At 37.5% G+C, this 27,859-nt stretch overlaps 3 protein-coding genes across 14 annotated transcripts in view; 1 reads left to right on the forward strand and 2 right to left on the reverse strand.

The window, feature by feature from the left end:
• Positions 1 to 15,060, reverse strand: part of PBLD (phenazine biosynthesis like protein domain containing) — a 42,738-nt gene extending 27,678 nt beyond the window's left edge. Inside the window, exon 1 of one of the 3 annotated variants that reach the window (XM_058298931.2) lies at positions 14,932 to 15,060. The gene's annotated coding sequence lies outside the window, so the exon portion shown is untranslated. Of the gene's footprint in view, positions 1 to 14,137; positions 14,391 to 14,931 lie in introns of those variants that run through there. The other 2 variants (XM_058298932.1, XM_058298933.2) reach the window with 2 other exon arrangements.
• Positions 14,255 to 24,197, forward strand: HNRNPH3 (heterogeneous nuclear ribonucleoprotein H3). 5 transcript variants are annotated; one of them, XM_004470512.4, is made up of 10 exons: positions 14,255 to 14,386; positions 19,075 to 19,209; positions 19,767 to 19,905; positions 20,428 to 20,612; positions 21,046 to 21,132; positions 21,328 to 21,443; positions 21,963 to 22,098; positions 22,568 to 22,663; positions 22,749 to 22,841; positions 22,986 to 24,197. In XM_004470512.4, the coding sequence occupies exons 2-10, from the start codon at positions 19,098 to 19,100 to the stop codon at positions 23,060 to 23,062; spliced, it is 1,041 nt and encodes a 346-aa protein (XP_004470569.1). In that variant the 5' UTR covers positions 14,255 to 14,386; positions 19,075 to 19,097; the 3' UTR covers positions 23,063 to 24,197. The 5 variants fall into 5 exon arrangements, with proteins under 5 accessions (XP_004470569.1, XP_058154913.1, XP_004470571.1 ...); XM_058298930.1 differs by having other exon boundaries at positions 20,428 to 20,567; XM_004470514.4 differs by having other exon boundaries at positions 14,273 to 14,405.
• Positions 24,198 to 24,679: 482 nt separating this feature from the next.
• The window catches only part of RUFY2 (RUN and FYVE domain containing 2), a 76,950-nt gene continuing 73,770 nt past the window's right edge, over positions 24,680 to 27,859 (reverse strand). For all 6 annotated transcript variants that reach the window (XR_011649037.1, XR_011649036.1, XM_004470517.4 and 3 more), the window contains 2 exons: positions 26,969 to 27,046; positions 24,680 to 26,872 (listed from right to left, as the gene is read on the reverse strand). Coding sequence is in view for 4 of the 6 variants with exons in the window: in XM_004470517.4 (XP_004470574.1) it covers positions 26,729 to 26,872; positions 26,969 to 27,046 (222 nt within the window). In the remaining 2 variants the exon portion in view is untranslated. The remainder of the gene's footprint in view (positions 26,873 to 26,968; positions 27,047 to 27,859) is intronic.

The raw sequence follows: 27,859 nt of genomic DNA on the forward strand, positions 1-27,859 counted from the left end.
TGAGTGAATTTGGAAGTTGTCTTGAGATAACTACAGCCACAGATGACGCTTTGATTGCAGCCTTGTAAGAGACCCTGAGCTAGAGGCATCCAGGTAAGCTGCCCTCAGATTTCTGACCCACACAAACTGTGAAATGTTTGCTTCAAGCTGCTAAATTTTGGGGTAATTTGTTACATAGCAATAATAACTAACATAGTACAATTCAATTTCCATTTTATTAGTTGCAACTACATTTGCCTATTTGAAAAAACAGCAGCATATTACATAGGAAATGTTATATATTCTGTCCGCAGATGATTCATCATGGTGTTCACTTGGATTCATGAATCTGCCTGGAATAATTTCCTGGATCCTGATATAGTGTTTAGGACACTATATTTACTAACAAACAAACAAATAAAAAATTCTATTAAATTCACTGTTACTAAGTTTAACCGAAACAAACTAAAAAATGTCATTATTATCAATGATATAACAAACACATGAAACAGCATGAGACTTGAATAATGCTCTCTAACCTGTTTAACAACCTAACAATCCATTTTATAATTAGGAAACTGAGATTCAGAAAGGTTACCTTTATTGCTTCAGGCTCATTTAGTAGGTAATCAAAAGAACTGGGGTTGCACTCTAGGCCAGTCTGACTCCCAGATTATGAAGACAATTTTAACCTTTGTAAACTTGGGAGCATTACTTTATTTCTGATTCTTTTATTTCTTGGTCCATAATATAAGAACTTTCCTAGACTGTGGTGGTAATTACTTAAAGGGTTCTGGCCCCAGTATGATCATGATTGTTGTTTGTACATTGAGAGGCATAGGTATTTATATAATGAAACCCATATTCTTATCTAACATGCAGAAGCTTAAAATCTGTGTGGAGAAACTTTTACTTAATTATCTGTGCTGTGTTTTCTTATTTATTCATGTGTTCCTGATATCCTAAAAGCTATACAATAACTTGATTTAAATTCTTAAGTAGGAAAACAATTCCTTGTTTTCCCTGGCCTTCACAACAATCCACTGAAATTTTGGACTGAATACTTTTTTTTTTCATTTGTTCTTTTTTTTTTAATAGATTTCATTTATTTATTTAGTTCCCCCACCCCCCGCCCCCGTTGTCTGTTCTCTGTGTCTATTTGCTGCGTCTTCTTTGTCACCTTCTGTTGTTATTAGCGGCACACTGGAATCTGTGTTTCTTTTTGTTGCGTCATCTTGTTGTGTCAGCTCTCCATGTGTGTGGCACCATTCCTGGGCAGGCTGCACTTTCTTTTGCACTGGGCGGTCCTCCTTACAGGGCGCACTCCTTGCGCGTGGGGCTCCCCTACGGGGGGGACACCCCTGCGTGGCAGGGCACTCCTTGCACGCATCAGCACTGCACATGGGCCAGCTCCACATGGGTCAAGGAGGCCCAGGGTTTGAACAGTGGACCTCCAATGTGGTAGATGGACACCCTAACCACTGGGCCAAGTCCGCTGCCCCAATGAATACTTTTAATTATTTTTGAAAATTAAGAAAGGGTGTGCATGCTTCCTCTTGATTTTCCATATGTGTAGCTAGTATCATAAGTATTAAAATTGGATGAGGCTTTTTGGTTTCCAAAGTTGCAGAATGAACTTATAGGTGACTTAAAGAAGAAGAAGAAGAAAAAAGTATCAAGAAAGTAACCTTTGTAATTTTAATTAAGCCTTATCTTAACAAACAGAACTTCCCTGAAGATGGCGGATTAGAAAGATACAGGAATCTCTTCTCTCCCAGACAATTAGCTAGAGGACAGGCAGAAATGGCCTGGGGTAAAAAATGCTCTAGGGTTTAGGACACCACCCAGAGAGAGGGGCACAGGGAAAAAATCTCAATGGAAAGACTATGAGTAGAAGCTGAGACACAGGATTTTAGACAACTAATCAATGAGAGTCATACAAATTTCCAATATTAAATTAATGAGTTGAAAGACAATATGGCTAAAGAGATAAACTACATCAAGAAGACATTGAGCGGTGGCGGACTTGGCCCAGTGGTTAGGGCGTCCGTCTACCACATGGGAGGTTCGCGGTTCAAACCCCGAGCCTCCTTGACCCATGTGCAGCTGGCCCATGCGCAGTGCTGATGTGCGCAAGGAGTGCCCTGCCACGCAAGAGTATCCCCCGTGTAGGGGAGCCCCACGCACAAGGAGTGCACCCCGTAAGAAGAGCCGCCCAGCGTGAAAGAAAGTGCAGCCTGCCCAGGAATGGTGCAGCACACACGGAGAGCTGACGCAGCGAGATGACGCAACAAAAAGAAACACAGACTCCCATGCTGCTGACAACAGAAGCGGACAAAGACGCAGCAAATAGACACAGAGAACAGACAACTGGGGTAGGGGGGGAAGGGGAGAGAAATAAATAAATAAAACTTAAAAAAAAAAAAGACATTGAGTGAGCACAAAGAAGAATTTGAAAACATGAATAGAAGCATAGAAAAATAACAGCGTTTTTGGGAATGAAACAAGATAGGTGAGATTTAAAAAACACATTACAGCAATACAACATCGGATGCAAAATGACAGAAGAACAATGATACAGAAGACAGAATAAATGAAATTGGAGAGAAGACCAGAAAGAGAAAGGGATGGAAAAAAAATTGATCAGGGGCTCAGGTTGCTGAATAATAACAGGAAATACAACAACATATGTGCCATGGGAGTTTCAGAAGAAGAAGAGAAGGGGAAAAAGGCAGAAAGAGTATTCGAGGAAATAATGGCTGAAATTTGCTAACTCTCATGAAAAAAAAAATGAATTTACATGTCCAAGAAGTGCAGCATATCCCAATCAGAAAAAATATGAACTACTCCAAGACACATACTACTCAGAAAGTCAAATGTCAAAGATAAAGAGAAAATTCTGAGAGCAGCAAGGAAGAAGGAAGCCATCAAATACAAAAGATGCCCAGTAAGACAGTTTGGATTTCTCATCAGAAACCATGGAGGTAAGAAGACAATGATATGCAAGGTAGGAAAAAAGAAGGCTGGTCCAAGCAGTAATACCTGATGTACTAGTCAGCCAAAGGGGTGCCAATGCAAAATACCAGAAATCTGTTGGCTTTTATAAAGGAGAAGACAATGATATGATACAATTAGGACACTGAAAGAGAAAAACTGCATCTTAGAATTCTTTATCCAATAAAATTGTCCTTCAAATATAAAATATTCACAAGCAAACAGAAATAAAGAGAGTTGTAAAAAAGAATCCAACTTTGCAAGTAATATTAAAGGAAGTCTTACAGCTCAAAAGAAAAAGACAGGAGAGAGAGCTTGGAGGAGAGTATAGAAGAATAGCAGAAAGGAAAAACAAAAGAGTAAAAAGATGGATGAAAATAAGATATGACATATGAAAGCCAAAGAATAAAATGGTGAAAGTAAATAATGGATTTACTGTAATATCACTGAATGTGAATGGATTAAACTCCCCAATCAAAAGATACAGACTAACAGAATGGATTAAAAAACACGAGCCAACCATATACTGCCTACAAGAGACTTACCTTAGACCCAGTAATACAAACCAGCTGAAAGCGAAAGGTTGGGAGAAAAAATACTCCATGCGAACAGTAGCCAAAAAAAGAGCAGGTGTAGCTATACTAATATTGGATAAAACACACTTTAAATGCAAAAAAAGTTATGACAGATAGAAGGCCATTATATATTAATAAAAGGGACAATCCACCAGAAAGAAATAACAGTCATAAATATCTATGCACCTAACCAGGGTGTCCCAAGATACATGAGGCAAACTCTGGCAAAACTGAAGGAAGAAGTAGACATCTCTACAAAAAGAGTTAGATACTTCAACATACCACTCACATAGTTAGTTAAAACAACTAGACAAAAAATCAACAAGGAAACAGAGAACTTGAACAATATGATGAACTGGCTAGATCTAACATATACATACACAGAATGTTGCATCCCAAATCAGTGGGTTATACATTTTTCTCAAGTGCTCATGGGTCTTTTTCAGGAAAGACCCCATGTTAGGTGACAAGGCAGGTCTCAATAAATATAAAAAGACTGAAATTACACAAAGCACCTTCTCAGATCATAATGGAGTGAAACTGGAAATCAATAATAGACAGGAAAGGGGAAAATTCACAAATGTGTAGAGGTTAAACAACACACTACTAAACAATCAATGGGTCTAAGCAGAAATTGTAAGTGAAATCAGTAAATATATTGAGATGAATGAAAAAAAAACACAACTGTCGGGCGGCGGTGAGGGGGAGAGACCCTAGGCAGGAGAGGGCTCTCGGGGGCTCTCGGGTGCGGAGGACGTGTGGCGCTGCAGGGAGACACCACGGAGACCAGGTCTGTGCACAAGTCTGTTTATTTGAGGAAGTGCTACAGGTTTTATACTGATAGGGGTTGGCGTGTAGCTGACGGATTGGCTAGAGAGGGGGTGAGAGGGCGGGGATAGCAGGGGGGGCCGTTCCTGGCGGTCTGATGGCTACACAGGCATATCAGCTAAGTCGGCCAGAAAGATAGACGCCTGTGGGGACAGGGCTACACACAACTTATGAAACTTATGGGATACAGCAAAGACAGGGCTGACAGGGAAATTTATAGCCCTAATCACCTATATTACAAAAGAAGGAGGAGCTAAAATCATAGATCTAACCGAAGAACTAGAGTAACTAGAAAAAGAACAGCAAACCATTCCCAAAGCAAGCAGAAGGAAAGAAATAAAAAAGATTAGAGCAGAAATAAATTAAATTCAGAACAACAACAACAACAAAAAAAAAATAGAGAAAATCAACAAAACCAGAAGATATTTCTTTGAGAAGATCAATAAAATTGACAAACCCTTAACTAGACTAACAAAGAAAAAAAAACTTAAGATGCAAATAAATGAAATCAGAAATGAAAGGGAGAAGTTTCAACTAACCCCACAGAAATAAAAAGGATCATAAGAGGGTATTATGAGAAACTGTATGCCAACAAATTAGACAATCTAGATGAAATGGAAAAATTCCTAGAAATGCATAAACAACCTACACTGATGCTATAAGAAATACAAGAACTTAACAAACTAATCACATTTGAGGAGATTGAATCAATCATCAAAAATCTCCCGACAAAGAAAAGTCCAGGATCAGATGGCTTCATAGGTGAATTCTACCAAGCATTTCAAAAAGAATTAACACCAATACTGTTTAAGCTCTTACAATAAATTGAAGAGGAGGGAAAATTACCCAACACATTTTATGAAGCCAACACCACCCTAATATCAAAGCAAGATAAAGATACTACAAGAAAAGAAAATTATAGACCATCCTCTCTAATAAACATAGATGCAAAAATTCTCAACAAAATACTGGCAAATAGAATCCAAGAGTATATTAAAATGCACCATTACCAAGTGGGATTTACTCCCTGGTATGCAAGGGTGGTTCAGTGTAAGAAAACCAATCAATGTAATATACCAATTAACAAATTGAAGGAAAAAAAATATGATCACCTTGATCAATGTAGAAAAGGCATTCGACAAAATCCAGCATCTTTTATTGATAAAATCACTTTGAAAGATAGGAATAGAAGGAAAACTCAATATGATAACAGGTATATATGAAAAAACTCACAGCTGACATCATACTCAATGGAGAAAGGTTGAAAGCTTTCCCTCTAAGATCAGGAACAAGTCAAGGATGTCCAGTGTCACCACTGTTATTCAGTATTGTGGTAGAAGTCCTAGCTAGACCAATTAGGGGGTAAAAAAGGCACCAAATAGGAAAAAAAGAAGTAAAATTCTTGCTATTTGCAGATGACAGGATCCTATATTTAGAAAATTCTGAAATGTCTATGACAAAGCTACTTGAGCTAATAAACAATTTCAGTTAAGTGGCAGAATACAAGATCAACACACAAAAATGTTTCTGTACACTAGTCTTTTTTTTTTTAAGATTTATTTATTTATTTCTCTCCCCTTCCCCCCAACCCCGTTGTCTGTTCTCTGTGCCTATTTGCTGCTGCTTCTTCTTTGTCCACTTCTGTTGTTGTCAGCGGCACGGGAATCTATGTTTATTTTTGTTGCATCATCTTGTTGTGTCAGCTCTCTGTGTGTGCGGCACCATTCTTAGGCAGGCCGCACTTTCTGTCGCACTGGGCGGCTCTCCTTATGGGGCGCACTCCTTGTGCATGGGGCTCCCCTATGCAGGGGACACCCCTGCGTGGCAGGGCATTCCTTGCGCGCATCAGCACTGCGCATGGGCCACCTCCACACAGGTCAAGGAGGCCCGGGGTTTGAACCACAGATCTCCCAAGTGGTAGACGGACGTCCTAACCACCGGGCAAATTCTGCTTCCCTCTGTACACTAGTCTTGAACAATTTGAGAAGGAAATCAGGAAAAAAAAATTCCATTTACAATAGCAACAAAAAGACTCAAATACCTAGGAATTAATTTTACCAAAGAAATACAGGACCTATATTCAGAAAACTACAAAACAGTACTAAAAGAAAAAAAAGAAGACCTAAACAAATGTAAAGACATTCTGTGTTCATGGATTGGAAGACTGAAAATCACGGCAATCCTACCCAAGCTGATTTATAGAGTCAATGCAATACCAATCAAAATTCCAACAACCTACTTTACAGAAATAGAAAAGTCAATTACTAAATTTACTTGGAAGGTAAAGTGTACCCGAATAGCCAAAAGCATTCCAAAATAGAAGAGCAATGTGGGAAGAATTTCACTGCTTGACCCTGAAACATACTACAAAGCTACGGTGGTCAAAATAACATGTTTTTTGTTTTGTTTTGTTTTGTTTTTGTAATATTAGAGCCGGGGATTGAACTCCAGATCTCATATGTAGGAAGCCGGTGATCAACCACTTGAGCCACATCTACTCACAAAATAACATGGTATTGGCATAAAGACAAACACGCTGATCAGCAGAATAGAAATGAGAGTCTAGAAATAAACCACCTTATGGCTAACAGTTTTTTGTTTTCATCTTGAAGTAGTCACAGTTTAATGAAAAGCATATTGACCATTTAAGCAAATCTCTGGAGGGCAGAACAAGAGGGAAGGACTTTAAATTGACAGAGAAGCACTTTTGGTTGGCATGAGCAGCCTCTTGCTATGATAGCATTCCTCATTGGAATGGGCCCCCTACTTGAAGAAAATACTGCTGGCAGAGAGGACTCCCTTGGGCCTGTGTGAAAAACTTGAGGGCCTCACCTAGAGCTTAGGGACTTATACGGCTTCTAAGAAATGGAAAACAGCTACTGAGCCTCTTCATTCCTGGGTTGGGTGGACCTCTACACTAGGAGGGAGAGCTGAGCCTAGAGAAGAGCCAGTAGGCAGGCCTGGGGGATCACAGGGTGGTTTCCTGTGGCACCTGCCAGCAACTGCCTACAGTCTACTCCTGGGCCCAATTGGTCCGCCAGCACTGGTGAGATGAGATGGTGGGTAAGGCATGAGTGTTCAAGTGGGAGCCCACTTTAGGCTTGTCTTCTTTACCCCAAAGGTCAAGAAGGGGTACCTTGTTTAACCAAAGTCAGGATCCCCTCTAGCTGGCCTGACTCTTCTGCCAGCCAACTGGTTTTGTTTTTGTGTGTGTATGCATTTTGTTTTTTAAAAAGGTTTATTTATTTATTTATATTCCCCCTACCCCTCGTTGTCTGTTCTCTGTGTCCATTAGCTGGGTATGGGCCAGCATTCCACATGGGCCAACTGTCCGCACAGGCCAGGAATTGAACCCTCGACCTCCCACATGGTAGACAGGAGCCCAAACGCTTGAGCCACATCCACTTCCCCCAACTGGTTTTTGACAAACCTACCAAGTTAATATTAATGGGACAAAACAGTCTCTTCACCAGATAGTGCTGGGAGAACTGGATATCGATAACCAAAAGAATGAAAGAAGACCCTTATCTCACTCCCTATACAAGAATCAACTCAAAATGGATCAAAGACCTAAATATAAAAACCAGGACATAAAAGTACTAGAAGAAAATGTAGGGAAATACCTTCAAGATCTTGTGGTAGGTGTTGGTTTCCTGGACCTTACATCCAAAGCATGAGCAACAAGAGAAAAAAAATAGATAAATGGGACCTCCTCAAATTTAACACTTTTGCATTTCAAAGGACTTTGTCAGAAGGGTGAAATGGCAACCTACTGAATGGGAAAAAATATTTGAAAATCACCTATCCAACAAGGGTTTACTAAACATGACATATAAAGAGATGCTACAACTCAACAATAATAAGATAAACGACCCAATTTAAAAAATGGGCAAAAGACTTGAATAGACATTTGTCCAAAGAAGAAATACAAATGGCAAAAAAAAAAAACACATGAAAAAATCTTCATTAATTGCATCACTAGCAATTAGGGAAATGCAAATCAAAGCTACAATGAGATATCATTTCACACCTATTAAAATGATGACTATTAAAAAGACGGAAAACTACAAGTGAGGATGTGAAGAAATAGGAATTCTTATTCACTGTTGGTGGGAATGTACAGCCACTGTGGAGGACTCTTTGGCAGTTCCTAAGGGAAATGGAATATAGATTTGCCACGTGACCCTGCAATACCACTACTGGGTATATACCCAAAAGAACTGAGAGCAATGACATGAACAGACATTTGCACACCAATGTTCACAGCGCTATTATTCACAATTGCCAAAAAATGAAAATGACCCAGTTGTCCATCAACTGAGGAATGGATAAAAAACTGTGGTGTATACACACGATAGAATATTATGCAGCTCTAAGAAATGAAGTCATAAAGCATATGACAACATGGATGAACCTGGAGGACATTATGTTGAGTGAAGCAAGCCAGACACAAAAGGACAAGTACAGTACATTTGCACCATTATGAACTAAATATATTGTGTAAACTCATGGAGTTAATAACTAGAATATGGGTCATCAGAAAATAGAATGAGGTTAGAAAATGAAAGCCAAGGGTTAACCTATGCAGAATTGGTAAAAAGGTTGTTAATCTTTGGAAAGAAATAAAAAAGGTGAAAGCATAACACAGTGTTTGTAATTAGCAGTGCTATTATTAATAGGTACGACAGTATCGTTGAAAGGGAAAGGCTAAGGTCATGTTTATTACTAGAAGGAAAGGTAAAAAATTTAACATGGGACTGTATACTATAATAAAACCTCATGTGAAATATGAATATGGGTAATATTGCATATATAAAACTGTTTTTCTTTGAACAAATCTATTTTAATGTTAGAAGATGCTAAAAGGCAAAAAAAAAAAACCCACATTACGCTAAGTGAGCACAGAGTACTACGTATTTTATGATTCCATTTATACAAAATGTAAATATAAATCAATTTATAAAGATGGAATTAGACTAAGAGGTGACTGCTAAGGGATATGGAGGTTTTTTGTTGGAGTAATGAAATGTCCTAAAATTTTTTGGGGTGATGAATGCGCAACACTGATTATATAAAAGTCATTGATAGTAAACTTTGGATAGATTGTATGGTATGTGAATATATATCAATAAAACTGCTTTAAAATTTTTAAAAATATCATGACAAGGAAGATTACTGCTTTTTAGAGCAGTCTTAAGGTATATAAACAAAGAAGTATTTCACAAAACCTTGGTAAGACTGGTTTGGTGTATAAGAAGCATTAACACTATGTTAATGAGACACTCCTAGAAACTTATTTGTGGGTTTTGTTTTTAGCTTATTTTCTTTTATATAATCAAAAAAGATTACAATAATCCAGTTTTTAATAGTATTTATCAAAGCCTTGGGAAATATGTGAACTGATTTTTCAGTCAATGTGCCTCCCTCCCTTGGAGGGGTTCAATCTCTTTCAATTTCTCTCGGGCTCTGCATGGAATTTTCCTCTTCTCTTCATCCTAATGGTGTAATACATGATTACGTGTTCACTGTCTGGTTTTTCCTCTGTGTAGTGTGGATACTTCTATTTCCTTCTCGTTTTTCATCTGTTCTCTCATTATGGCCTCTAACAAGATCTTCTCCAGGGTCCCTCCAATCTCTATGCTAATAGGAAAGCACTGAAGTGACTGAAAGAAGGACAAAGAAAAGATCCCCAAAGCAGCTGGGAGCCCTTAGTTCTAACTATCTCTATGGAAACAATTCCATGGAGATTGAGCTGGGAACAATTTCATAGGGATTACTGGAACAGTGATGACCCAATCTGTATTTACATGATTCAACTTCCAAATGAGAATAGTTCATTGATTTTTTTGGTTTTTGAAGAAAAGTACTAAATAGAAGCCAAATAAATATTAGATTTACTACCCCTATTTAGTGTACTCTTTTTTAAAAATTCAAAACACTCTACTTGCTCTAATTATAAAAAGGGCAAAAAGAACACATGTTCTAATTCCAAATCCTTCCTAAACATTCACCCTGGCAAATAGTAGAGTGCCCAAAACAAAGAATCATGCCCCTCCCCTCAAAAAAAAAAACAAAGAAAACACATTTTGGGGGTGAAAAGTCATTCATGTCATTAGAATGATTTTAGGATTGTGGCTCATAACCAGACAAATTAATTATGTGTAAAAATGCCAAATTCAGTCAGGTCATACATAGATTATCTGAATTCAGTCAAGGGGTGAAAGGGATTACAAAAATTCCATCTACCAAATAAGGTTGTAAAACTGAAAGAATAATGTAACAATGTAATTTGAACCTAGGGAATGAGGACACAGGGAAGAAGGACCATATGAAGTGTGGGTACTCAAGATCTTATTTTTACAGCAATTTTTTTTTAAGGAAGGAGGGGGCACGTTCAGAGTGCCATGCCACGATTATCAAGTTTCAGGCCTGTTCAAAAGTCTCCAGTCAGTAAAATGGCAACCAGAAATCTTCTGAGTTGATAACCCCAGTGTTCGTTAAGGCAAGTATAAGTTCAACTTGCTTGAAATTGTCTCTTCCCTCAGCACATGAATAAATTTATTTGTAATCCCAGAGTGGTTCTGATTAAACACCAAGATAATGAAGGACATCAAGTACTTTGTGGGATAAATTTTGCAATAGTACTTTCCGGGATAAATTTAGGCATTAACTGCAAATATCTGATATTTAAAGTGTTTTTAATGTAGAGAATTTGGCCAATCAGAGAATTTGACAAATTAGTCTCATGAGTCTAACTTAATACACGTAATTGAGTGATTGATTTTGCATTTGCAACTTTTTTCAAATTGAAAATTACAAAAGAACTTAAGTAAATTTGTAAATAATATTGAAATGTTTAGGAGAACTTAAAATTTAGTATATTTAGAAGATATTTTATTAGATTTCTCATAATGTAAATTCTTGAGAAGGTATTGCTTCTTGGGTCAGGGGTTGAAAGGCTTCCATAGAGAATAGAATTTATTAAATTTACAACTGCAGTTTAAAATGTTTCAGAGAGTTTAATGAAATTGTAAATGAGAATGTTTGAAGGGATTATAGGTTGTTCAAACAGCTAAGAAAGCATTAAAGAAAAGTAAAGCCAAATGTTTCTAAACTAATAGATTTATAAACAAAATATTAAGATTTGTAAGTAAGTTTAACAGCTTAAGGTTATTTTTAGTTTATAGTAGTCATAAATATTAATTCAAAAGCCCAAATACCTACAATTAGTATCTTCTGTGAACAAAAAGCTATCAGACACTATTATGTCAGTTTGTACCTCCATTTTAAGATTCACCCATCTCAACTTACTTTCCCTAAAACAGTCAACTACAGTTTTGTTTTATTTTTAAAGAGGTATAAGGAAAGCTGATGTGCTTCAAGCAATTGGGCTCCTGCCTACCATCTCATGGGAAGTCCTCAGTTCAGTTTCTAGTGCCTCCTAAAGAAGACAGTTAGCTGGCTTGATGGGCAGGTGTGGCAAGTCGATGCAACAAGAGACACAAGAAGAAAAACATGAGACACACAACAAAGCAGGGAATGGAGATGGTTCAAATGATTAGGCGCCTCCCTCCCTCAACGGAGGTCCTGGGTTTGGTTTCCAGTGCCTCCTAAAGAAACAAGGAAAACTAACAGACACTGCAAGTACAAACAACGAGGGGGTGAGGAAAAATAAATAAAATCTTAAAAAAAAAAAAAAAGAGGTATGGGGGATTGAACCTAGGACCTCATATATGGGAAGGCATTCAACCACTGAGCTACATCTGCTCCCCTCAAATGCATTTTGATAGCACCTTGAACTGAATTTTATTTCAAGTTTTCCTTGATATGGATATTCGCTAATTTGGCTTTCCCCTCCCTAAAGATATTTACATTCAACATGATATTTCATGTCAATCTTTAATTTTTTTTCCTGAATCCATGTTATAAAATTCTGAAAGTTTCTTTGAAGTGCTCCCTCAAAAAAAAAAAAAAAAAAGACTATACTATTTCAATTGTATTAATTGCATAAATATGGTAACCTAAAAGTCTTTTAGAACTTTAAGACGTAGGGGACCTCAGTGATCACCTAATTCAATCCCCTTGTTTTACAAAACTGGGCACTGAGACCCAGGGCAATAAAGTAATCTGCTTTTGCAATAGGTTCGAATTTTTAATTTTTTCATTATGCAAGTTCTGAAAGCAATAGAACACTGTGTTTAAAACCGTGGCTCTTGGAGTAAAACCTAGATCTGCTGCTAACTAGTTGTGTGGCCTTAGGCAACTTTTTTTTACTTTTCTAGGACTCAGGTTCATCATCTGTAAATTGAGGATAATAATCACTTTTATGGTTGTAAAAAGTCAATGAATAGAGCATTTAAAAGCAGTGTTTAACTTAAACGAGGGCTCATTAACTGTGAACTAGTTTTAATGACGGTATCCTGATTTTTTGTACATCTGTAAAGATAACTTTATCCTTCCCTCCACCACCCCACATTCCCATGACGGGTATTTTGGGGTAGTGGGCTCAATGAAAACAATAAGGTACTATGCTTGGGCAACTCTTGCTTCCCTGTACTTGTCTTAAACAGGACTGAGGATGAATTAAGGCCATGAAATGGAATTTTCCATTATATAAAGGTAACTCGCTTCTTGTCTCTATTCTACACATTGCAGATTTCACGAGGAAAAAAATTAATCATTCTTCTACACTGCTAACAACCCTATCCGCTGCGCTCCCACTCCATCCCACCACGCCCCGTCCAGGTTTCCCAATATTAGTAGCACAAAGTCCAAAATCTTTTGGCAGGACATTGGAGATTGCGTGTAGCCTGGCGTCGTCCACCTTGCCGACCTTAACCCATTCTATAGGGCTGTGATAAGTACATCTCTTCTTTCACTCGACAATTGTGTTCCTACTTTTGCACTTTAACTTGAGTGGATCTCTTGAACAGGATTGCCCTACACCTTTCCCGCAGAAATTCGGCTTGTATTTTCCTTTAAAGCTTACAAAAGGCCATACGGCGTCATTAGGAATCTTGGTAGTATGGTAGCACAAGCCAAAGGCATTTATTAGGCGCCATCTGAACGCGCAACTTTCAAGAATAAAAACACTAGTTGAAGAAAATCTGAAGCCATGAGCGCTGACACGTCACTGGGGATAAAAGGGTGCGGGGTGAAAGGAAAAAGATAACGTGAAGGAGGGGAAAACGGGATAAGATTTGTAGAAAAAAAGGGAAACGTAATAGGAAAGAAATCAAACAAGAAGCACTTTGGTGGCAGCTATGCCGCCCGCGCCGGACCCAAGAACGAGGCCCTTTTATGCGGACCTTGCGGATGGAGCGCCCGGGCCGGGGAAGGGGAGGAGCCCCAGCCCGAACGCCAAAATCGGCACTCGTGAGCCGGCAAGCAAGAAGCACTCCTATTTTTTCTGCAAAACGCAAACATGGTGGACAAGAAAAGTCCTCCCCACATTTGGCGATCAAATCACGTGGCACCCTTTCCACGCAGGTGACGCTAGGGGTAAGGGGGAGCATTTGTTCGTGGGGCAAAGTGAAAGAACTTATCCAAATCGCGTCACCACAGTTCCTTCAAAACACTGGACTACTACTTCCACCTCCTATCCTCAAGAGGGCAGAAAGAAGGCTCTGAAAATTTGGTGTTTCTACCGTGGACAGGAAAAGCGGAATTGGCCGCAGCTCTTTCTAACTGGATCAATCCCCTCAGCTTTTCTCTATTTCGCCCCCGACAACTGGTCAGCTCGCCAGCGCGCAAGCGCACACCTTACCGCCCGCGCCAAGGCGGGACCGCCAGTCTTGTCTCGCGAGAGCAGGGCCGCCGGTCTTCGTTGCTCTCGCTCCCTCCCATCCCCCCAAGCCAGTCGCTCTGCTGCGCAGCTCCCTTAGCGGTTGCCACCGCCGGAGACGGTTGGAAGAACCGTTGTGGGGAGCGCTACACGAGGAGAGCGACTTCTTCCTCCTCACGACCGGACCCCACGAGCACCGGAGTTGGCGTTACCGTCTCCCGACAGGGTATCTGAAGTAAAAGGGGGTAGGTTGGGCTGGTTCGAGAGCTGAGTCGGGAGAAGGACGAGATACCCGGAGGGGGTAGGGTGGGGTGGGGGGGGAAGTGTGGAGGTCGCTGCTCGGGAGCGGCCGGGCTCCGCCTCCCGGGCGATCTCCCACTTCAAGGAGGCCGGCCTGCGAGGGGGGAGGACTTGTTCAGGTGGACTTCAGTGGCGAAGCCGAGGCCCGAAGTGGGGGACATCCAACATTTTTCCTCTTTCCTTGTTGCTTTGGCCTCCGCCATTTTGGGTACGGTGGCGCGGCACCTTGGCTTCCCGCCCTTCCCTGCTGTTTCTGTTTTTTGCCCCCCAGTTTCCAAAAAACTGATTGAGAAGGCTGGGGATCAACGTGCCCTGAAGGGATGTGGGTGGGGAGTGAAGCGAGCTGGAAAAGCCCGGCGCTTGGAAGAGGGTTGGATCAGGGCTGTCGGGCGCGCTCCCGATGGAAATGGCGCCGGATGGGCCTGGCCTCCGACCGCGGCCTCCCTCCCTCCGCAGTCTCTGCTGGGCTACCTGGCCTGGCGGGACTTCGAGTGACTTCTGACGCAGATTCCCAAGATGAGAGAGGCTGGAGCTGGGGGAGGAAAGCCAATGGCGACGAAGGCGCTCAACTCCCAAATCCGGGACAAAGGAGGCGGGCGGCCTCCTTTGTAATTCCGCCGCCCGGTGGTGAAGGTTTTTAAACCAGGATTGGCTGCTGGTCTGGGAGGGGGAAAGGGCGTACTCTCCCTAGTTTTCTGGTCTCTAGGGCAGCTAGATAAACGAAAAGACTCCGGGGAGGAATAAAGGACGCTTAGCCGGCCCTTATATTCCAGATTTGGAACTTCGAAAAGAGTACGTACTCGTTTTCCAAAGGGGTTTTACACGGGTAACTTTAAACATTTTTAAAGACTGGGTAAAATAATTCTGTAAGCAGAACTGTGGGTGAGTTACCAAACAGGAATGTAAAAGATACATTTCTAATAGGTTGCCTGGGCCCAGTAAACTGTGATAACAGCTATTTGGATTTGGGCCGAGGGTGGGGTGGTTTAGCAATGATTCTGTGTACTTTGGTACATAAAGGCTAGAATTTGTTTTTAAATAGTATAATTGTTGGAAAACATGTTAAAACACAACCAGTGGTGGCAAATATGTGTTAATGGCGACTTGAGTTTTTAACATTAAATTTCCAAGGGTTGTATGTTGTGCAGAGATTTTTTTCTTGACAGTAAAACTGTAGAAGTAAAATACATCAAAACAACAATTTAGTTTCTTTTGGTAGCTAAGGATTTTTTTCTTTAGGAGTATAGTAATATTTTGGCCAAGGAAATGAGCCTAAGTAAAAAGACCTATTGTAAACCCAGTCATGTGGTGTTGGTGATGTTCATTTTTGGCCCTTAGCAAAGAAATGGATTGATAATTTTCGCTGAAGATAGTTCAGAAGGTGGGGAAGGGACCGGGCAAAGGCTGAAAAATAAGAATTTCCAGTAATGCATATTAATTTTTATAAGCAGTCGGGTGTTTTTAGTAATCCTATCATTGAAGATGTCTGTGACTCTTAAGGTTATTAAAAGTTTATCAGACTCTTATCTTTGAAACAAGTTTTAAATAAAACCTTTTGAAAAGACAGTTTATGAAGTAGTATGATAAGACAGCTTTCCTAATTTGGATTAGCCTATAAACCTTATTTCTGCACTCTTTAATCTGCATCATAATCTGGGAACTTATCTAATTGCTTTAAAGACAAAACAAAAGCACCGAGTTGTTTTTTTCAGTGCCCTTATGCTTTTGGTAAGCAAAATGACTAAACTCTACAGTAGGTAACAACTTCGCTCTAGGAAACAGTTCATTCACAGTCATTTTAGAAAACTCACTTCCTTTAGATAGTGATCTAAATTTTTTAATTAAAATTAAGGAGCAAGCATATTGGAAAGGGAATAATGTAAAATTTTCCAGTTTTAAAACGTTTTGAACTTCTCTTTTTAGGACCATTGGACTCCCACTTAGAAAGTTAATTAAATCTTCATAATAATAAGCTTCAGAAATTATAGTGTGTTCCTGTGTTATTTTGGGGAGGGGGGAGGCCGCGGGCTGTGTATATTTCAGTTGGTCTCCATTTTAGAACATTTTATCACCCCAAAAAACTCTATACCTAAATAGCAGTCATGCAGTCATTAGGCTGCAGTCATTTCCCATGTCCTCCCAGCCCCCCCCCCACGCTCCCCCCTCCCCCACATCAGGAATCTATTTGCCTGTTGTGAACATTTAATATGGATGGAATCATACAATATGTGGTCAATTGTTACTGGCTTCTTTGACTTAGTGTAATGTTTAGAAAATGATATATTTAAAGCCTGATATAATAATCTAAGTTATCTGAATATTTCAACTGCTGCTATTTTTAATTGATGGTAACATTTGGGATTCTTGAGAATAGTGATTAGCAGTCATACTTTGTTTAGATGCATTGTTCTAAATATTTAGTAAACTTGGGGGTAGTTTCTTAGCTTTAAGGGATTAGAGCAGATTGCCTATTTTGTATGACTTTATAGAATTTGTCTTGTTTTTCTAAGCAGAATTCTAGACTCTTAAATTTTAAGTGGACTTTTGAAGGATAAATGTATTGACTTGAAGTAAGTGCACATGAGATGATTCACTATAAAATAGTTTGAATCTTATGAATATGGTTTAAGTTTTCCATGATTTAAAATTGTGTTGGTGCATTTTAGGTGTGTTGGCTCTGCCTGCAACTTTTTTAACAATATATCCCCTTGTAAAATAATCTGAAAAGAATTAATCTTTCCCATTCTAGTTAGCTATTTTAACAGTTTAGTGTATTTTTCTAGTCCTCCTCTACAGACTTAATATTTCATTGTTTTACATAGGTCTTCTCATTGTTACAGGCCGATCCAAAATCAGAACTACTTTGCTGGTATATCTGGAAATTGCTAAGAATTACAGTGAAGTTTAAAATCAGTTTCCATCTTTTTAGAAATTTGCTCCTGATGAGACTGTATCTTTACACTGAAAAAATGTACTAAAATAGGATAAAAAGTACCACACCAAGGATTTTTTCAGAATACAGTAGATTAACTGCAAAATTCTTAAAATTTTCATAAGGAAGTAAAATTGATACTAGATACTGTTTTTTCCTATATTCTTAAATCACTTAAATCACTATAGAAAGCTTATTTCTTACGTTGGTGCTATTTAAAAAAAAATTTTTTTTAACTTTGTAATTAGCCCATGCGTTGTGGTATTTTTTAATATTCCTCTTTTTCCCCCTTTGCATTAAGACAATTTCTAAGGAAACTTAAAGCTTAAGTTTTTATATAGCAAAGCCATTGTTAATTGGAAAAGACAAGGACAATACTGTTTTTAATAGCCCGTTTCCTTTCAAGACTCGAATAGTTTCCTGTCCTTTAAGGTTCGGGTATTTGTTGTATATTGCATCATTTCTACAAGGCCCTGTAAAATCCAGTAACAGTGGCCACCTTTGAGTGCTTATCATGTGGCAGACCAAACACCTTTTTTTTTTCTTTTTTCTTTTTTTTTTTTAATATATTTTACAAATGAAAATGCAGACTCTGGGTAAAGTAGCTTTTTTAAATTAAGTGGCAGAGGGATTCAAATCCAGGGTTTCTCCCTTTTTAAAAGTTGATACCAGTTATTTGGGTGCATAAGAATTAGCTACAATGACTTTAAACTTTGGATTCTTCCCGTTTGATTCTCTGTTTAAAATGGCACCTAGGACTCGGTTTTAAAAAACAAAAGGCGGGTACTGGAAGTGATTTACATACAGCAGGACATGATTAATAACCACATTTGGAAAGTTTCTGCATTCATTTATTTTAAGTACACGGTCTAGGAAAAGGAAGTTTCACTCTTTGCAGATGCCACTTTAACTGTTGAACACATAATTAAGTTATGAAATTTAGTGTTAGTACGTATTGTTGGTATGAAATATCCTCAAGTATAAAGGAATTAAGTAAATAAATTTTGTTTTCAGGGGAGGAGGTGGTATGGGAAAGGTGAGTAGGATTCCTACAGCTGTATAGTGAAATTTGTAAGGTCCTGGTAAGTTTCTGCAGCTGAAGGGCTTCTGCATTAGCCTTTTGAAAATGTTCTGGTATTTTAAAAGAAGGGTAGTTGCCTGTGGGGAAGGGAACTGGGTGGAAGATTCATATTGAAGGGGGAAAGCAGGGCTTCTATATTTTACTTAAGCTATTGGTGTGAATGGACAGTGGTAATAGAAGCAAGCACTTTAGGAATTCAGGTTTTAAATAAATTGCATAACTTACTTGGGTGAATAATGAAATCTGAAAAATTGAGAGATGAGGAACACACTAGAGTTGACTTTAAGATGACAAGGGAAAGAAACAGGCAGGTTTGACTGCTCTGAAAGTAGAATTTTGTAAATTAGCCAATATGTATTTGGTTCTTAGAAATTCAGTACTTTTAAGGGGGGTTGGGGGGAAGATTTCACTGCCTTCCCCAGTCTTCAACCTACCCTTAAAGTAGAAAGTTGGTGTGCCATTATGTTGTGAAATTATCACAGGAGTCTCTGAGCCATATGTTGTACTTCCTCTTGTGCCCCACCGAGAGGTGTTTCTTCAGTACCTCTGGCAAGAGTATATTTTGATTGACTGCTTTTATGTGCTTGTTTATTTTTTATAGCATTTAAATCAAACGGTATTGAGATGGATTGGGTTATGAAACATAATGGTCCAAATGACGCTAGTGATGGGACAGTACGACTTCGTGGACTGCCATTTGGTTGCAGCAAAGAGGAAATAGTTCAGTTCTTTCAAGGTACCTCTAGTATTAGTCAAAGTTTAGTAGTATTTTTTTAATTTTTACATCTGTATTATTGTTACTCGGTTTTTTAATTTGTAAAGCCCATTTGTTTTTGGAACTCCTTAATTTTAATTATGATATCTTGGTTAATGTATTAAACTATAAAATGTGCTCCAGTTAATATTTAAATACATAATGTGTAGAATTAGCAAAATTTAACTGATGTCCAATAAATTTAATTGATAGTAATTATGTGTGATGAAATGAAATATGAATTAGCATATGGAGCATAGTTAAATTTGATTTGTAGCCATTATAGTGTTGTTGTTTTAAATTTATATAATGTAGGTGGGCTTAGAATGTGTATGTAATTTAAAAACACTGGTTGCAAAAAAAAGTTATTTAATCCAATAATATTTGAAAAAATCTTCCGTTTGTATTATGGGGTGATGGGAAATTAAGTTTTTTTGTTTTGTTTTGTTTAGACTTGTTTTAAATATTTGATTCAGATGGGAATGTTTCAGCCTTTAACACTGTTCCCCTTGATGGGGTTATTTGTCCTTGGGTTAAAGGGTTGGAAATCGTGCCAAATGGGATAACATTGACGATGGACTACCAGGGGAGAAGCACAGGGGAGGCCTTCGTGCAGTTTGCTTCAAAGGAGATAGCAGAAAATGCTCTGGGGAAACACAAGGAAAGAATAGGGCACAGGTGGGGATGGAGAGTTTGGGATGGTGTTAAATTTTTATTTTTGGGGGTTGTGGGTCACTATTGCTTTAAATGGGGGGGTAACCATAACATTTTTTCTGGGGTAGTTTAAAAGAATTGATAATTATCTAAATTTAACTTGGAAACTACAGATTTGGGTGGGGAATTAATGCTAATAGTTTGCTTAAATTAAAATTAGATTGTTTCCATTTCTTTGTAGGATATTGTTGATAAATGCTTTTGTATAATCACCTATTTTCTTTAATAAAACCTATCATGTTCTAAAGGAAACAAACTAAAATTATATTACTATTTTATGGGTTGTTTTCAAATGACTAGTCTTTGTAAAACTTAAATATTTAACTATTTAAGTTTGTAGGTGTAAAAATGTTAACTTATGGAGTATTAGGCGATTTAAATTGGGTTTTGTATCTAGACGTAGAAAAACTTAAACATTTTGCCCAATGTCTTACTTATTCTAATGCATTTATGCTGAAACCTGTACCTTAAAACATTTTTAAATAGGTATATTGAGATCTTCAGAAGTAGCAGGAGTGAAATCAAAGGATTTTATGATCCACCAAGAAGATTGCTGGGACAGCGACCGGGACCATATGATAGACCAATAGGAGGAAGAGGGGGTTATTATGGAGCTGGGCGTGGAAGTATGTATGACAGAATGCGACGAGGAGGTGATGGATATGATGGTGGTATGTGTATCTAATGAACAAAGGTTCTGTTGTCATTTTCTTAATGTTCCTGACACTTTGTCAAGAAATACAGAAATGGCAGTAATTTCAGTACCTACTAGGTTTTAAAACCTGTTCATGAAAATACAAATTCCCATGGCTCGCTGTGGGACTTGACTGATGCACATATTGGCACCCAGATAATTTACACAAAAATAAAAACAAAGATAATGGTGTGATTTTGATATTTGCTGATTTTCCTGTCTGGATTTATTGGTTTTTTTTTTTATTTCTACCAAGTGTTAATTGCTTTTTTCATATGCAGTAAGTTGGGAATTGTAAACTTGTAATAACCAAGAAGTTAAGTGGACTGATGAAAAAATGTTTTTGAAAACTAGATCATAAAATTTATCCCTTTAAAGTGTATTTATGTCTTTCTCCTTAAATTGCACAGGTTATGGAGGTTTTGATGACTACGGCGGCTATAATAATTATGGCTATGGAAATGATGGCTTTGATGACAGAATGAGAGATGGAAGAGGTAAAATAAATATTACAGATTTTCATTTTAGTGTTTGCTTTCCATTCACTTAGTGATAATATAGGTGACTTGTTTTTAAAAAGTCACTCGTGCATATGCCATTGCATTCCTGTGTGAGACTTAACCCTTTTGCAGTATATACTGTGCTTATAGGTATATTCTCGATCTGATGCTTTGGAAATTTTACTCTTTTAGGTATGGGAGGACATGGCTATGGTGGAGCTGGTGATGCCAGTTCAGGTTTTCATGGTGGTCATTTTGTACATATGAGAGGGTTGCCTTTTCGTGCAACTGAAAATGATATTGCTAATGTAAGTAACTTTATATATTTAGTTTTATCTTCAGTAGTTGATGGATATCTTTGTCCCCACTGGTTGCTGACCTACATAGGATTTGAGCAGTAAAAGCTAAATTTACAGTCTGGTTACGAATACAGAGGTTCTTAACTAAGGGTTCTGTGAACTTGAATTGAAATTCAAAAAAACCTTATTCTTATGGGGATGTGCTAGTGCAGGTATGATATATTTATTAAATAATACAACAGTATATAGTGTGGGCTTATAAGGAGTCTGTGGAAAAACGGTTTAAGAACCTCTGGTTTAGGGTGAACTGTTCCTTAGGTTGGGGGCATTTTAAATTTAATACATCTAGTTGAAAGCTTGAAAGGGATAATTTCTCTGCGTTTTTCTGAAGTTTGCAGTCTTATATTCCCAGGGGTTTCGGGTTGTGGTTTTTGTTTTTAAGTGGATGAGGAAAAACCAAGGAATGTGCTCGTTTACTTTCAGTGATCTGAGTTGAAAAGTAAATGACAAGTATTTTGTTTTATTTAGTTTTTCTCACCTCTAAACCCAATACGAGTTCATATTGATATTGGAGCTGATGGTAGAGCAACAGGAGAAGCAGATGTAGAGTTTGTGACACATGAAGATGCAGTAGCTGCCATGTCTAAAGATAAAAATAACATGCGTAAGTGGTAACCTTGACGTTCTTTTTTCTAAATGTGAACCCACTTAGAAATTTCTCGTTTGTTTAAATGAGTGTAAAAGTTTCTAGGATCTGTAGGTTAAACTCTGAAAAATGTTGCCCTAGACTTCAGCTTGACAGATTATTGGTGTTCGCATTAAAAAAGGGAGAGAATAGGTACGTTACTTGGAGTTACCTGATTGCCCATATCATTTGCACATTAAAAAACCACTTTTTAAGCTAGTCATCGGTGAGGAAACTGAAGTCCCAAACATTACTTGCTCAAGGTTTTGCAGTTTGAATGAGACTAAGATTTTAGCCCTTTGTGACATTCATTTTATCCTACTTAGGAATTGACAAGCATACTTTCAGTTTAATTGTAGCTACTTGGCCTTTTAACATTTTTATGCATAAATTTGATTCAACATTCTTTTAACCCAATTATGTAATTATTGCTTTCTTTTTATTAAAGAACATCGATACATTGAACTCTTCTTGAACTCTACTCCTGGAGGTGGCTCTGGAATGGGAGGTTCTGGAATGGGAGGCTACGGCAGAGATGGAATGGGTATGTAAAATTTTTTAAAGTAAGTGAAGGTAGAAACTTAGCAGACAATCTTAAACTTTTTTTTTTTTTCTTAATGTTTTTAAAGATAATCAGGGAGGTTATGGATCTGTCGGAAGAATGGGAATGGGGAACAATTACAGTGGAGGATATGGTACTCCTGATGGCTTGGGTGGTTATGGTAAGTATTGGGTTACCGTGGTAGTGGGTGGTGCAGTTTGTGTTAGTTTCCATATGTAGTGCATACAATTTATAAGTTCATGCATTACTTTTAATTCCTTACTCATGTCTGCTGAACAGTTTTTAATGTCTTTTCTTTTTAAAGGCCGTGGTGGTGGAGGCAGTGGAGGATACTATGGGCAAGGTGGCATGAGTGGAGGTGGATGGCGTGGGATGTACTGAAACACAACCACCAACATACAAGTCCTGACAACAGCATCTGGTCTACTAGACTTTCTTACAGATTTAATTTCTTTTGTATTTTAAGAACTTTATAATGACTGAAGGAATGTGTTTTCAAAATATTATTTGGTAAAGCAACAGATTGTGATGGGAAAATGTTTTCTGTAGGTTTTATTTGTTGCATACTTTGACTTAAAAATAAATTTTTATATTCAAACCACTGATGTTGATACTTTTTATATACCGGTTACTTCTAAGGATGTGCTGCCTTCATAAGATTTGGGTTCCTGTATTTTACTATTAGCTCTACAAAAGGTAGAATAGTGTAACATTAATTTAGAGGTCAGCAGTAATGGTTTACCTCTACATAAATTGCAAGTCTTCACGCAGACATCTGAAATAGAGCTTGAAAAATAATTCGTGTAACTGTAGTTTCTACTGGACAATATTGTAAATATATAAAGTCTAAAGATTAGTTGGCTTCAGGAGTATAAATCAAATTCTGTTTTAGTCATTCTTTTCAAGTGTCATTTATCAGGCATATCTCTGAAATGTTGATGATCTAAGATGTATCCAGACTTTTAACTATTCATGATTGTACTACCTGGAGGAATGGGGGTGGGATAGGAGTTTAAATTCTAGCTCTATATTTTAGAATAAATTGTCTTCAGCACTTGAAGTACCAAAAAATGATCCCAAAAAGTGATAGTTGGAACTTCTCAAGATGTCTTAGAGTAGGTGAAGGTTCCCAGGAACATGAGACTTCAATGTAAGTACACAGATATTTACTGTGGCGTATAATTCTTGCAAAATGTTTCCAGTTGCCTGCTCAATAGTTAAAAGATTTCAAAATAACTGTATAAATGATTAAATTGTAAGAGACAAGTCTATGTCATGGTCCTGCAGTTAGATTTTTGTATCCGACATCTGCTTGGAGGAGCCACTGTGTTAAAAATACTATATGTAGCAAGGAAAAGGTGCTTTTTTACTTTCAATCCCTTTGATCAATACGGCTTTTTCCCAAATTGGCTAATGGATCAAAATGAAACCTGTCAATGTGAATTCAGTTATTGAACTTGTTACTTGTTCTTGCTAGAAATGTTATTAATGTAATAAATGTTGATGTGGGAGATTATATTGTATGGCGTCTGTCCTAGAATGCTTTGTGTTGGTCACTGATTAAAAATCAAGTTGGTACAAGGGTATACTACAAATGTCTAATTCAGGAGTTCTTAACCTTTTGTTCCATGGAACCCTTTGCCAGTCAGGTGAAAACCACAGTAATAAGTCTACACTATACTGTGTATTTAATATATCACACCCACAAGAATAATGTTTTGAATTTGAATTCAAGCTCACTAATCACTTACTTGTTAAGAACCCCCAGTCTAATCAAAGATTAAATTTAGGTGAATGATTTCTAAGGAGCCATTACTGATACTGAGAAGGTAGTTGTGAAGCCTATCTATGGTAATTACCAAGTCAAGCAGTTACATGTTTTGTGACCATTTCCTTAATTTGCTACTTAAACATTGGGCTCATACCATTTACTTTAAGCACTAGAAAGTATATATAAAGAGTTAGAAATGAAAATTGTCCTCCAATCTTACACCAGGCTAATTTTTCAAATCTTTATTTGGATTATAAAATTCACATTTTGTTTAAAAACATTGCAGGGTAAAGGAATTACAGTTGCAATTCCTTGGCACCATGATAGCGTTGTGTTAGTGTTGGCTAGGTGAGGGATTGGTATGTGAAGTCTATCAGGTTAAAATACTTCCTTTCTGTGAGGGCAAATCTTAAAAGTAGTGCTAGGTTCACAATCACAAAATACAAATTGTGAAAGTTGTAACAAAAAGTTTAACAGCCAGAAACAGAACAACAGTTTTGCTGTTGTAAAAACTATCCTTACACCCATCCCCAAAAATGCCAAAGCTTGTGGAGACATGATTTTTGAAAGGCAATTTAAAAGGTGACAAGAAAGGGTATTTTGCTGAATGAAACCAGTTTCGAAATTTAAGTACCTTAATTGGTGAGTCACATTTTAAATTTTGTGGAAAGCAGTCATAAAAACTTTGAAATTTCTTACTTAGGCTTCCCAGTTTTACCAACTATAAAAATCCATAAATTTAAAAAATTTTAGAATACATAGAAATCATGCCTATCTTCCATTAGCATTCAAAGAAGACCACTTTAAAAAATTGTGTTTCAGGTCCTAACTGAAGATGTCAAAACAGGAAGCATGGATTATGAGAAAATAGATCTGCAAGTAAAATACTGTGGGGTTTTTTGGCAGTTTAGGAAATTACATAAAGCAATTTTAAGCCTAAAAGTATGTATGCAAGAAAAAGATCTTGCAGAGTAAAAGTAATCCCGTTTTGGGGGTGGAGGGAATCTGGCTGACTACTAAAGGTTTTGCTACAAGGAGTAATATAAGATTCCTCTGTGACATTTGAAAGACTCACAGGCTTAAAGTGCTTGTCTGGAAATGCAGATTAATAGGTTGATAAAGTGTAGGATCCCCTTTAAGTGATTATACATTAGTTTTTACAGCTGAATTGTGTGCTGTTACGTAGTGTTACCTGTATTAGTGTTTATTGAATCTTCCATGCTTAAAATGTACGTATCTCATGGCAGGGCAGAGGCCACATCAAATTGCTGCCATAGAGCTGCTTAGTATACATCTTAAATTTTTAGCTTAGACACCGACTGAGCTAATAGTCTACAACAATGTAATGCTTCCTAATGGTTACTGGAATGGAAGGGATTTATACAAAATGTTTTTTGAGTTAAGTATGTCATCAAAATTAAACTTTACCTGCAGTTTAGATTTCTCCTCATTTTAGCTGTTAGAGAATCTTTATTGGGAGCCTAAAATGCTTTCTCCTTTCTCAAATGTAGTCTGTAGCCCCTACTTCTAAAGAATTCCCATTTATTGAGGCAGGTAACATGAAAAGAACTATAGTAACTTAAGGTAGGTGGTTATATGTAACTTCTTTCGATATTAGAAGGAAAAAATTGTGGCCAAATACTAATGTCCCTTTAATTTAACCTTCCACATCTGAAAGATATCAACCAGCACAACAGTAACCAATTTGAGAGGAAGGAAAAGACCAAAAAGGAAATTTTATGGATTGAAGTAATGGCCTTTTCTAATGCAAAAGGGACAAAGGAAGGAGAGTGACCAAGTTAATGTAGTTAAGCTGAAATCTTACCAAGCTAGTGACAAATCTGTTGAATTGGAATATTAATACTTCTAAAGCATTTTATATGTTTCCAATTCTCAGAATCATGAAGCTTTAAAGTGCATTAAGAATTAGAGGCACTATCAAATATCAACTTGACAGTCTGGAAGAATAAAACAAGCCTTATTTTTAAGAAGGCCTTTACAAGATAAGGCAAATCTGTTTTAGCTGTGCTATCTGGCCTTACATGAATTAGGCTGAAGTTAGACTCTCTCTCAAAGCATGCCCTGTCGAAAAATTTTTTGAACAGGAAAGGAAATGAAACAACTTCTAATTCCCATGAGTTTGAATATGTGGAAAGTAAACTGGTACCAATACTGACAAAGCTGCTTAAGAAGGGCTGTCTGGATACCTTGTAAACACGTTCATACTTAACAATCATCATACATACTTCCATACATAAGGATTTAGTTCTGGAGACTTAGGGCAAGTTAGATGAGCATCTCTGAATCAGCAATGCATGACAGGAATCACAGACTCGTACTGGCTTTGGTGAAGAAGGCAAAGGCAGTTCGTTGTCAGAGCAGGCATTACAGAAAATTTCCCCACAGTTTCTACAGTGGTGCTTAATAAAATGGGAAAAAAATGAGAAAAAATTATGAATAAAATTAGAAGCCTTTTTCTGTACCAAATCTCTTGGATTCACTCATATCTTTCTTACCTTTCTCTTAGAGAGTGAAAATTCCTTTTCACAAAGTTTGCAATGTGTTGCTTCTTTGTCTTTCAGCCAAACTAGTCCCTAGTAGGAAGAAAAGTATTAACATTATTAATTCCTAAATTGGTAGTAGACACTAAAGATCACATGTGAAAACATACCTTTGTCCAAGAACATTTTAAAATATAAAGAAGATTGAAAAAAGACCTTTTTTTGTAACAATACTAAAATATTTGCAGGTGAAATTTGCTTCAAAATAACCTTGGATTGGAGAGGAGGGATATGGATTGAGTATAAATAAAACAAGATTACTCCAGGGCCTGTATACTTCCCCACTACACCCACCCACTACACTTAGACAGAGCCAAGTCTTCTCTGCCACTAATTTGCAGTTTAACTATAAACAACCTCTCAAAGCCTAATTTCCTTATCTCTAACATGAAGATAAGAGCACTGCTACACCCTGAGGCTGCAGAGAGAAGTAAATGAAACTTGTATGTCAAATGTTTGCACAGAGCCTTACAGTGATAAACATTCAATAGATGCCATCTCTGATCATCACCTTCATCACCATGACACATTCTTCATGTGGCTTATGGAGCTACTTGTATAAGTTCAGGACTAAGCATGTATTGATATAATTTTATTATAAATAAGAAAAATACCTTAATACTTATCCTACAGAACACAAAAGGCTGGAGAAAATATAATCCCATATGAGTGTTACACAATGTAGCCAATGAATTTTATGCTCCAAAATAATGCTAAATTGATTCAACTCTGATTCAAACTTGTGGTAATAAAAACTAAAATGATTGTAAAAAATTGGCAAAGCAGGTCAAGATAAATAGTTAATCTGATGTATCTCTTGCACAGGCAGTCTTAATATCTTAATAA

This window comes from Dasypus novemcinctus, chromosome 6 (assembly GCF_030445035.2).
Source record: "Dasypus novemcinctus isolate mDasNov1 chromosome 6, mDasNov1.1.hap2, whole genome shotgun sequence".
NCBI lineage: Eukaryota > Metazoa > Chordata > Mammalia > Cingulata > Dasypodidae > Dasypus > Dasypus novemcinctus.

What these genes read in the sequence shown, in the direction of transcription:
- HNRNPH3 (XM_004470512.4), top strand. Translation starts at nt 19,098, where the DNA reads ATGGATTGGGTTATGAAACATAATGGTCCAAATGACGCTAGTGATGGG. An exon ending in AATAGTTCAGTTCTTTCAAG is followed by an intron (nt 19,210 to 19,766) that starts GTACCTCTAGTA and finishes CTTGGGTTAAAG; the next exon opens with GGTTGGAAATCGTGCCAAAT. An exon ending in AAGGAAAGAATAGGGCACAG is followed by an intron (nt 19,906 to 20,427) that starts GTGGGGATGGAG and finishes ATTTTTAAATAG; the next exon opens with GTATATTGAGATCTTCAGAA.